Source organism: Triturus cristatus, chromosome 7 (assembly GCF_964204655.1).
Source record: "Triturus cristatus chromosome 7, aTriCri1.1, whole genome shotgun sequence".
NCBI lineage: Eukaryota > Metazoa > Chordata > Amphibia > Caudata > Salamandridae > Triturus > Triturus cristatus.
The window spans coordinates 1,208,602,640-1,208,614,477 of NC_140590.1; the positions used below are offsets into that span (position 1 = coordinate 1,208,602,640).

The window sequence follows — 11,838 nt, forward strand, 5'->3', positions numbered from 1 at the left end:
AGCTCTCTGGGGATTTTCCAAGACTTTCCATGGCTTTCTGTGGATGCCCCCAGACCCTAGACTCTAGAGAGGGTGTGCAGGGGCCTTTGTGGCTTCGTATGGTGACATGGGCCGATCGGGTACCCGGGTAGGCGGATAGAGCAGAGAGGTGCATGGCGGTGCTCAGCAGCTGAGCTTGCTGCTGTCTGCTGGTCACTGGTGCCATTAGAGCCATTGCCGCTTTCTGCTTCTGTCCCTGGGAAGGCATCAAAAACGGCCAAGGTCCTGAGGAGCTGCCATTTTGCCGCTTGCTGCTTCTGTTCCCTTGGTCCTCTTGACTCGCCTCGAGAGCAGGTCCCAGCCTGGTGAGAAAGCAGTGTCAGTAATCTCACTTGAGGAAACCGAAAAGAAAGTACTGACCATTCCCAAATGGGAACGGAAAACCTGCAAGAAATGAAAAGGGGTCCAGCAGAAAGAGCTTTTCAGTTATTTTACCAAAATAAAACAAAATCCGGGTCAATCAGGTGGAATTAAAGCATGAAGCAATTGTTACAACTAATAATGCCCCAGACTATACCCAGGAATCAGTGCTTGTACTTCTAAGCCCTGTCTGCACTCAGCGTAGAGTGATAAAAACACAAACAAGTCTTTCCATGAGTTATGATATCTCAAAAAGGCTGGCGGGCATACGGTAGTTAACAACAGCATACAAAAATAAGAAAGAGTTCAAAAATAAATCAACCAACGTGTACAAGGTATCAGAGAACACATCTGTCAGAACCAATGTCAACAACAAGCAGCAAAACCTGCACACTTGCAATGAGAACAATAACGGTGGCATGATGAGAAGAGGAATGTCCTGCTTTACCAAGATACAGGTAATTCGGTGGTTCCACAGCAGGCCAAGTCACAGGGGCAATATACACAGCACAACGCTCCTTACCAGGAACAGAGTCAGGCTCCTTTTGAGCCATAGGGGGGGGTCAAGATTCAGGCGCTGATCCGGGAGCAACTAAACATCAAACGTATGCTAATACCCTCCTATACACCAAAAGTCTCATTTGACACTCTAAGCAGAGGGTCGATCATAAGGCTAATTCAAGCAAAATGAGAACTGGATCATATTAATTAACTAGTAATAGAATTCAAACCTCATCCCCAAATAAGTAATAGAGAGGTAACGATAACAACTTGGGCTTCAAGTGAAATTGTGCAGCAAGTCCTCGCACAGCAGGAAACTTTTCAACAATGGGGGATTGAGCTACAAAAGATCAACTCACCATGTTATCCGGGACCATTGCTCCTCAATGCCACAAGTAAAACAAACAACAACCTAAAGAAGCCACAGCCAACTACTGCAGTAATTGGACACTCAGTTCTAAGTGGGCAATGGGAGCAGATATATCCTTGACAAACTTAAAAAAATTGACAATAGTGAAATTCTTGGTGTCCGGTAGTACTGGACAGGTCCTGCATCGCCAGCAGGATCCCACAATGGAATCAAACCTAGAATGCTCATTTTTAGAGCAGGACCGAATCAACCTTTGCTCCTGAAAACATCATGGCTTGGAGAAATTGCTGCAAGGTGGAGACACAATGTCAGTCCCCCCCAAAAATTGACATCATTCTAATGCAGACAAACTGGACCTTCCAGCCAATAGTAGACTACGTGGAGTATCACACCCCTGTCGTAAATATATTAAATTATGGCACCCTGGGGGGACTCTTCACATACTCCTCTACAAAATACAACTGAGCACCGGAAAAGATCGACTCAGGTGTAAACTGGATACAGGTAACCATGTTAGAAAGCAAAAGCAGCAGTTCCTCTGCAAAGGCACCATAAATGTTTATAAACACTCTTGTGAAGCGAAGAAGGAGGAAAGGATGGCAACGATGATTGAGTCAATAAAGACACTACAGAACCTAGACCAGCAATTGCTCTTTATCATCTCAGGGGATTTCAACCTTAAACTCAGCCCCAGTATCAAAAAATGGGGCAAACACTTTAATGCCACCAACCCATGAAAGCGGCTGGAAGAACAAGGCGTGAAGGTGCTGAATAGCAACATAAAGGAGGACACTCCAGCATCAATAAGCTTCCTAAGCAGTAGGATATGATCAACAATAGACTATATGCTAATAAGTGAAGAAGCATTCTCATTGCTGAAACAATTCCAAATCATCCCCCATTCAAAGATAGATCACTTCTCACAAACACTCAATATAGAACGCAAGCTCCATAATTTAAGTCTAGCAAAGGGTTTAGGACCAACACTGTTGCCGTTAGAGTGGGGACTGCATTGTCCAGAGTGCTCAGGGCCCCCAGAGGCAGCCCCTGACATCGCACTCACCTGAGGCCGCTCTCAGCGGTATTTAGCTCTTTTCCTCATCCTGCTCTCTTGGACCAATGCTGCTGCCGTTAGAGTGATGACTGCAGTTCCCAGATTGTTCAGGGCTGACAGAGGCGGCTCCTGACATTGCACTCACCTGAGGCCAATCTCAGCTTTATATAGCGTATTTCTTCGTCCCGCTGTGTGGGTCATGCGTAGGCCACACAGGGCCAAGGGCGGGCCCTTCCACGTCCGTCAGAGCCCAGAAGAGTCTGAGCTGGGCCCCCTTCTCAGCTTGGTGCACAAGTGAAGACAGTCATCAGCTGTGCGTTAGCTGGTCTCTTCGTTCTTCTCTGCCAGATGGCTATATGTGTTTGAGTTATCCTGAGGGACGTCAGACAGAGTATATTCCCTCGCTATCTTCAACCTGTTTTAGCCTGCTGGTAGGAGACTTGTTTTTTCCCCTGCATCATTGATGTACTAGATGGTCGTTTTCACTGATCGTCCCTCCTGTGAGTTGACATGAAGTGTGTTTGGTTCTAAGCTATGAGTCCCTGGGAACTTTGCCTCCCTTTACTTTCATCGGACTGAGGGGGCAAGAAGTGAGTGCTTGAAAGGTTGTCTATTTAACACAGTTTACTCAGAGCAGGGGGCTCATTTAGCAGTTACATCTACAGGCCAAATTACGGGCATAGGTATAGTTCCTGGACAGGTTTGGGGGCTGGACATGGGGAAGCACAAGCTCCTTGCTGGTGCTTCTGAGGCCTCTACCAACATGATTAAAACCATGGATGCCTTCCTGTAATGTGCTGTGGTTATCATTAAAAAGGAGACTGAGTTGACCGCCCGTCATCTATCTCTTTCTCCCTTATCCTCCTATTCTCTTACCTCACCCGGTGCATCTCTGCCTGTTCCATCGGATCAGGGCCTGGGGCCTACAATAACTCCATATTCGTTGGGCAGAGGCCAGGAAGGTTCCATACCTGTACCCTATGTTGTGCAGGCCTCCCCATCCTTAGGGATTCGTGACCTTGCCAACCAGGTGGAACCTGCTGCCCTGATAGATTTGAAAAAGGGATCTAGAGCGGGTGGAAAGAGGAAGAGATTTGAGGTCAGTGGTAAATACAGGCGCCCAAGGGTCAATACTGATCAGTTATCTAGGGATAATGGCTCTAACCTTATGGAGATGTCTAATATGGTAGCTTTAATGGGTTCTTTCCGTGATACCATAATTTCAGCTTTGGACACCAAATTGGAGCCTATATGTTAGTGCCTAGCAGCAATTGAAGTGGAACTTTCAAAACAAGTGGATGCAACCGGTAGGAGCTCCTACTCCCATTCCTGTCCCCACCTGTCTGCCCTCTGCTGATACGCTGCAGAATTTACGAAACTCAATAAGGATGCTGAATCGATGAGGGCCCAGGGTATTGCTGTCCCTACTTGGTCTTGCACTCACCAGTTAGGGTATAAACCCACCCTCCCAACACCACAATAGGTAAAATAGCAAAGTGGGGGTGGCTCTCGAAAGAAGGATTTAACCCAAGTTGTCACGTTTAGGGGGTAATGGCATGTTTTGTATTCGTGAGTTGGGTTCTTCCTTATCTAAACTGGTGATTCTTAACCTACTTCCTGAAGCTACACCATACATCGAAGTTCTGGGCTTCGTGCCCCCACTTCTGCCGAACACCTCTGAGAGTTTATATCAACTGAATAATAAAGTAATGCATTGGTTGGGCTCAATTACAGCTTTGGGGGACCGTGCTGGAGGTTATAACAACATGGTTCACCTAGTAAACTGGCTAGGTAGAGGCGAAAGAACTTTTGAAGGGGACTGTGCAATTATAAACTTTAATAGGCTGCTTATGGCGGGAAGGATTTTAGCACCTATCAGGCACCCCAGTACTAGTGGCCCCACAATATCCAGCATAGCCCTACCCTTGGGTTTATTTATAAATTACCAGACTGTACCTTGCAGCTCAATCAGCTGCAAGTTCAGAGACACCAAGTCCTGGCTCTGGTTGGCCAGTATGTGACCCCTATTGAGATGGACTCCTCAAACAGATTTGCCCCGTTATCCTCTCTGGATGGCTGCGATTGACCAATTGGGGACACTTACTCAGCAGGGACTGTGACGGGCTTCCCAGCTCTATGCATTGATGCCCTTGTAGATTTTAGCAACAAGGTGTGTAAATTCATCAGCTGGAACAATGCTGGTCTTGCGGGCAAGTTTAATGACCCTAAGTGGTTTGCAGTGCTCTGTGTTCAGGAGACTTGGGCAATCACAAATTGTTACTTTCTAGAGGGCTACAAGACTTTTTTTCTTCCTGCATCTGAATCTAGGTTGGGCTGATCTAAGTGGAAACTGATAGTTTTTGTTTCTCTGGCAATTAAGGAGAGGGTTGATGTGCTATCTGCAGGTGTTTCTACCTTGCAGACTTTATTATTTTCTACTGTTGGCCCAAGCAAGCTGTTGTTGCTGATTTTTTACAACGCAATATTTTCTTCTCAAGAGGTTTGCAACATCCACATTTTGTGCTCGTTTTAAGGGAATTTGAAAGGTCCTAAAAGTACTATGGCAAATATTTTGGTTGCTGATGACATTAATGTGCACCTATGTGGGGACCCGAGGGTAGATGGGGCTCATTCCTCCAGGTGCATTCTTATGCCCAGTTTACACATGGAGCATTGTCAACAACTCAACAGGGAACGAGTTTAAATGCCTTGTCCCGAAATTATATGTTGCCCAAATGGTTTGGCACAGGATGCACCCAGGCATTACGGAACTTTAAGAGAGCATTGAGTGTTAAGCCAAGGGATTCTGTCTTAGTTAAGAAGTGTTGCAACCAGTACAAATGGGAGTTGGATAGGAGCAGAAAACAACTTAAGGGAAGAGGCCTGGATAGATGTGATTAAGGCAAGTACCCTGAAAAGAAGTTCTAAATTTTGGGGTATAATTAATAGCCCCTCATTTACACCGGAAGTGGCTGCATCCCTGGAGGCACATATTACTGAAGACTGCTGTGTAGCTTATTTTGAGGAAACCCACAACTCCGTTCCCTCTAAACACAGTGGGGGAGTGGGTGAGGTGGAAGGAACTGCCGCTCTGACATCTCCTGAGGAAGTCAAGAAGGGTATTACGGGGTTATCTAATTACAAGGCCCATGGCCCTGACCTAATCCCACCCAATCTTTATGTCACTGATGTTACGGTCTAAGTCCCAGTCTTGACCTCCCTTATTAATTGGGCAGTGATAGTAGGCCGCCCACATTCCTGGTCATTATCCATTATTGTACCTGTTTTCAAAAAGGGGGATTGGGGCAGCCCTAACTGCTGCAGGTCTATAGCTTTATTGGATTTGATTGTCAAGGTTGTGGGACGCATTCTCTTGAACAGACTTTCTGAATGGGCTGTTGGTAACAATGTTTTATGTGAATTTCAGTATTGCCTTCACTCAGTCAGGTCAACAATTGGCCAGTGTTTGAACTTGTATTTGGTCCTAAGTAAATATACTGTTGCGCGTCCTGGTTCCATCCATTTAGCATCCATGGACCTCACATCTGAGTTTGACTGGGTTAATGGAACGAAACTCTGGCAGAAAATGGTGTCCATGGGGGTGGATTGGGACATAGTTCTCTACTTCAGAGTTTTTACAGGGACACCATGGCCTCAGTACGCTACTCTAAAGATCTAAAGTGTATGCATTGTTTCCACATTAAAAGAGTACTTCGACATGGCTGTATCCTGGCCCCTTTTTTGTTTAATCTGTACATTCATTATTTCAATGCAGGCCCTGATTGACACAAAAGCAGACTGTCACAAGTAGGGTCCTGTTGTTTACCAGTGTTATTGTGCGCAGGCGACGCGGTTCTCATGGCCAACACCGCTAGGGGCTTGCAGTCTCTGTTAAATTTGTTCACTAATTTTATGGAGAAGCTTGACTTATCAGTCAATGTGAAAAAATCCTTTGTGATGGTTGTTGGTCCGGGCTCTACAAAATCATCTAGGTTTGAACTTGGATCCTGTCCTCTCCCAAAAACTAGAGAGTTCTGATATTTGGGCTTACTGTTTGATTCTAGAATGAGCTCACAATTCCTTATCAGTAGGAAGAAGGAGGACTTCATCACGGCAAATGCTGCAGTTTTTAATTTTGCCTCAAGGTTGAGTAGTAGCTACACCCAAGCCTTATTACAGATATGCAATGCCAAATGTATTTCCAAAGTTGTTTATGGGAGCAAAATTCAGGGTTATGTTAGGCAGACTGAGTTACAGACAGAGGAAAATTATTTTCTGAGACGTCTCTTGTGTGACCCAGAAAGTGCCCCAATATTTTCTTTACACAAAGAACTGGGTGTGGCTTATATAACTGATATTAAGCCTTTTGCCCAATTTCTCTCTGGTTGGAAATAGATCTAAGACCTATGATTAAACTAAATAGGGAGATTCTAAAGGATTGTTTGTCTCTTGATTATTCACATCACATTCCATGGTTCAAGTATGTCAGGGACTTTTTTCAGAGTCATGGGAGGGGAGACCTATTTAGTACCCCAGATGGAATATGTAAATTTGATTACAAATGGGTGAACAAACACTTCTTGAGGCAGAGGTTTTTTTCCTAGAGAAGAGAATGCCCTAATGAAGAATTGTGATTGATGACATATCATGCTGAAACCCTTGTCAACTACAGAGCCGTACCTCCTGTTTGTTAAAAGTATGTATAATCATTTTTTGTTAACTAGGTTACGGCTAGACTTATTTCCCTATTTGTTAACTTACCCTCATGGTAAGAATAGTGGTCACAAACGTATGTCCTGCGGCTTCAACAATTGGCCTGTTCTGTAATTTTTATGCGATGCCCAGGAAGGCATATATTATCCCCATTTTAAAAAAGGGCACATTTTTCTCAGGTTCAACTGGCCCTTATGTACCTGCAGATGCACCCGGGAGACAAAACTTTTAATGTACTTTGAATTTTTAAAAGTAGCTGTAAGGCTGAGAAACAGTTGTGATCAGTCACCCATTGTGACTTGGGACGGTCATTTTTCTAATGCTGTACTGCATTATCTGTGTTTGATTACCTTGTAAATTCTTTTATATTTTATTTTGCATGTACATTTTTATCTGTATTTTTTGATGATGGATTATAACTGTTGTACAATTCCATGGTGTTTTGCTTTTATGTTTTTTTAATTAAAGATCTGAATAAAACTTATTTTGATTGATTTATTGGTTTAGTTTCTACACCAGTTATCTACAACCTAAAAAGACTAAAATGGCACAGCCCAGGGATAGAGATGATAATGGCTAGGGTTTATCGATGCACAGGAAATCTAGAAAAAGTAAACATATGTGTAGGCAATGCAAAAGGCCTGGGCAGCTTTAATCAATCATAATCATACTGTCAACATTACCAGCTAGAATAGCACCACATGTCGGCACCCGGTGTGCCCGTTCAATCATGAAGAAGGAGGAGAGAGCTGAGGTGGGGATTAAACTGCACAGTCATGTTTCGGCATAGGCCACTGCATCTTGGCCCTCAGGAAGGCCCACTAGGTGAACGTTATTTCTACGTCAACGCCCCTCTGCCTCTTCTGCTCTCTCCACTAGTGCACAGACCTGATTTTGGAGGGTGTGCAGTTGGTATTTCAGTCTCCTGGGTCAGTGGTTGTAGCAAGGCCATCATTTGCTCTGCAGTGTAGACTCTATCTTGCAAGTTTGCGGTGATCGTCCCGCAGTAGGGCTAGGTCAATTGCAACTGTGTCGATTTTATTCTCAAGGGACATTCTGGACCTCTCTATGGCTGCTAAAACAATGTCCACCTTTGTTTTCCGCCACAGTAGTGCCCAAAGGAAGCATAGGTACTTCTGCGACCATCAAGTTTGGAGCCTGCTCTCCTGTAGGTCTCATCGCCGAGGATTAACAGCCAGTGAGTAGTCACCCCATAAATGTGAGTTCTGCTGCACAACAGCCCAGTGTCTATTACAGCACCAGTTGATTGCTGACAGGACCAACAGGTGCTGCAGCGGATGGCATAGGCGGTATGTACAGTGATGCAAGAGTCTCCCAAGTTTACAGTGTCCCTTAGCTTGAGGGCTCCCCCCTTTTTTTCCACCTTGCATTTTTTAGACAGGGGGTATCAGCCTCAGTCTGATATCATCTTGTGTCAGGGGCCACACCTCTGAGCATCTCCCAGTGGATTTAATGTAAGGCCTCAAGGGCTCTCTGCTCTATTCAGCTATTCGCTGTATAGTGCATGTCTCTCGGGTCCACTTACTGCCACCTGCAGCACTCACTGCATGTTTGTCATGTACTTAGCGGTGGCATGTGGGCTCAAGTAGACATTTCCTGGGTCTCTCCATGAGCAGAGCCCCAGCAGCAGACATCAGATTCCCGCTGTATTAGGTCTCGGGGATTCCTCTGTTTTGGTGCCCTGACGCCTCCCACCTCTTGGGGCAGGACACCTGCCCTGGGCTGATCTAGTATGTGTGCCGCATCTCTCGCCTCCAATTCTGGCAAGGCCCAGTCCAGTTTCATCAGTCATGAAGGGGCACTGCTGCAGCTCACGGCAACCCTGGTTCCAGCTGCAGCGGCGGGCATCCCGGCCCTGGTCCACCAGGGGGCCCCTGCTTGGAGACTCACATCTTCTGTAAGGTCAGGGCAGAGGCCCAGCTCTCACCTCCGGCTGCTAGGGCTACAGTCTTGTCACTGGGCTGCGTGGAAGGGTCAATTGGCATCTCTCGCCAGGAAGTGTGATTATCTGCTCTGGACTCACACCCATGGGTGCCAAACCTGGTGCCTCCTCCAAGCCAGTAAGGGGGAACGATGGCAGCAGGAGCTCTGGATTATTGATGGATTCGGGGATCGGCACGCGGAGCTCTATTGAGTGTCCACCAACATGCCAGCCTTAGCTACGCCCCCTATTCTTGAATGATATCATAAGACCTAGATTGTAACCAAAGAACCAATATACTATACAGGGAAGCTTTAAATGTCTTGGGTGGTCTATGTTTGTGTTGTGTTAAACTGGATTGTTCTCGTTTGTGCTAATTATGTTCTCTTCCTGTTGCTCCACAGTCAATGATTCCCCGTCCTCAGCAACGGTGCAACAAAATTGGAAACGTTGCTTCTCAGATTCGATACATGAAATTCGGATCTTACCATACGATTTACCATGAAAGTGATCTGTCCATCTTTAATCTTACTAGTGCCTGTATTTATTTCATGTACGTGAATGGTTCAAGTACTATTTTTGTCTTTCTATATAGACATATTTACAAGTAATTTATTTCAGAATAAGAAATGTAAATCAGTCACTTGGACTGTCTTCATATTCCACTTTTCTTGTAAATCATTACAGAAAATTAAATTATTTTGTGATTTGTGTTACTATTTGATGCAATTCTCGGGGAAGGGCGGTGTATAGGTTGCCCAGTTTAATAGAGAGGGTAGATAATGTGATGTATTTGCACCCATCAACTAGGTTCTTAACCCTCTGTCTCACTGCAGTCCCTCCTGTCTATATGGCAATATCTACAATGTTATAAAAACGCCCCAAACAGAATTAAAGTCTGGGTTTGGACCAGTTGTTTTTTCAGAATGTTCAGTCTTTGGTGAAAATGGGTCAGGCAGGCTATGCACAACACTCAGAGCACAGAGCACATAAAGTAATAGCTGTTCACTTGCGATCTTGTGTATCCTTGTGTTCGTATCACATGCTGCTAAACATTTATGTATTAATGTTTTTGTCATCTATATGACACAGAATACTGGCATCAGTACAATTCAGGAACTACCGTAAGGGGCTGATTTGAAAGTGCACCATTTGCTGGTTACCCATTCATGTAGTGCATATTTATATCATCCTGACCTTGCACACTGTTGTGAGACCCTCAGGTGCCTACCACAAATAAATAAATAGAAATGCGGTGGCAACTCTTAGGGGCATATTATCAAGAACGGCGTTAAAGTTATCGGCACTTTAGTGGCAGGAAACTGCCGCTACAGCGATATAGAGATGAAGAGATAGGAAGTGTCGAGTGGTGGAAGAAAGAAGCATTATTTCGATCACTGGGTAACATTGGTATTCATCTTCTATAATCGGCAATCCTGGTTTTCATCAGGCTCCTAAGAAAAACTTTGGCCCCCGGCATTTATGTTCTTTACAAATTAGGGCCCTGCAGGATGTTCATCACTAGAGAGTGTATTGCTTAGGAAAGGTACAGTGTAAAGTGAAAGAACAATATTTCTGAGATTTACTTTGCACAGTGCCTGGCACCGGGTGGTTCATTGAAGAGGGAAGATGCTGCAGAGGGTATGGTGTCTAGATGAACTGGAGCAAGTCCCCCAAAAATAACATCCCCTTCCTGGGCGTAAACCTGGATGTTGGGTGAAGTGAGGTGGCAGCCCGCTAATAGGGTGATGTCAGCACCAACCGAAGAGAAGAGCAGGAGGCAAAGCTGTGAAGCGAAGCTTAGTGCCATCTTCTCCATGTAGATCAGTCACGTACGTGCCTGCTGAAAGAACAGAAAAAATGAAAGGATAGATGGATGGATGGACAGATGGATGGACTAAATGATTGCATTGATGTATGGGGCAGTGAAATAGAAATGATTGAATGAAATTTAAATATATGAATTCACAAATTTGTAAATGGGTAAGTCAATGGATGGTTGAATGAAAGGTTGGCTACATGAGTGAATAATTCAATCTTTCAATTTTCATGAGCCATAAGCCCCCCAGAAAACATCAGGAGCCGATTTACTAATATTTCCTGCAATTGAACATAGCACAACAACTTGCTTTGTTTCTTTGATTTCCATTGCATTGTGTGAAAGGAAAAGAGCTGAAATGTGTCATATGTATATATATGGCACATGTCTGTTCTCTCCTTGCGCAATGTGTGTTGCCTAGTGTCAATGCAGGCACCCTTGTGCCATGCTGCAAGGGTGCCTGCATTACAGGTAGGATTATTGTTGAGCATTAGGGATGCCTTCCTGCACAAAACCAATCATAAGAGGCAATTACCCCCAGGTCCCTCCGTCCTCGACACTGTCATGGACAAGTGAGATGTAACTATCTCACTGACAGAAAAAGAACGAAGGAATGCTGGACCTACCCTTCCCCCTCCCACTGGGAGTACTTAAGGAGTACCGTCCCAGCATTCCTCCTGTTCTTTTTTCTGTCATCCTGACGGTGTGAGGACGCGGCAGGAGCGGGGGCGCTCCTGCCTTCTTTCTGGATATCGCGTTGTGGCTGCTGGTGCTTACCTGGTGCCGGCGGCCCTTCGTTGTTGGCCTCTCCCTCCCTGCAGGGCTTGGGGGGAGTGGCGCGGGCCTCTCCATTTTTGTAAACCTCGCGGCGGTGTAATACCGCGTTGGTTTCTTCTTGGCCCGATGGCCGCCTCCCCTGGCCTGCCAGGCTTGCTGGGGGGCGCGGCCGAGCTGCTCCTTTGGATTGGTTGGAGCTCCTTCCCCGGCCGGACGTCGTCATGCCTGACTTCCGGTTTTTGATCATGTGGACGGAAGTCAGG

The 11,838-nt window shown here is 45.4% G+C and overlaps 1 protein-coding gene across 1 annotated transcript in view; it reads right to left on the minus strand.

The window, feature by feature from the left end:
- The window catches only part of LOC146811610 (extracellular calcium-sensing receptor-like), a 124,626-nt gene extending 113,828 nt beyond the window's left edge, over nucleotides 1–10,798 (minus strand). Inside the window, exon 1 of the mRNA XM_085615086.1 lies at nucleotides 10,566–10,798. Within this exon, the coding sequence (XP_085471212.1) occupies nucleotides 10,566–10,798 (233 nt within the window). The remainder of the gene's footprint in view (nucleotides 1–10,565) is intronic.
- Between the last annotated feature and the right edge of the window lie 1,040 nt (nucleotides 10,799–11,838).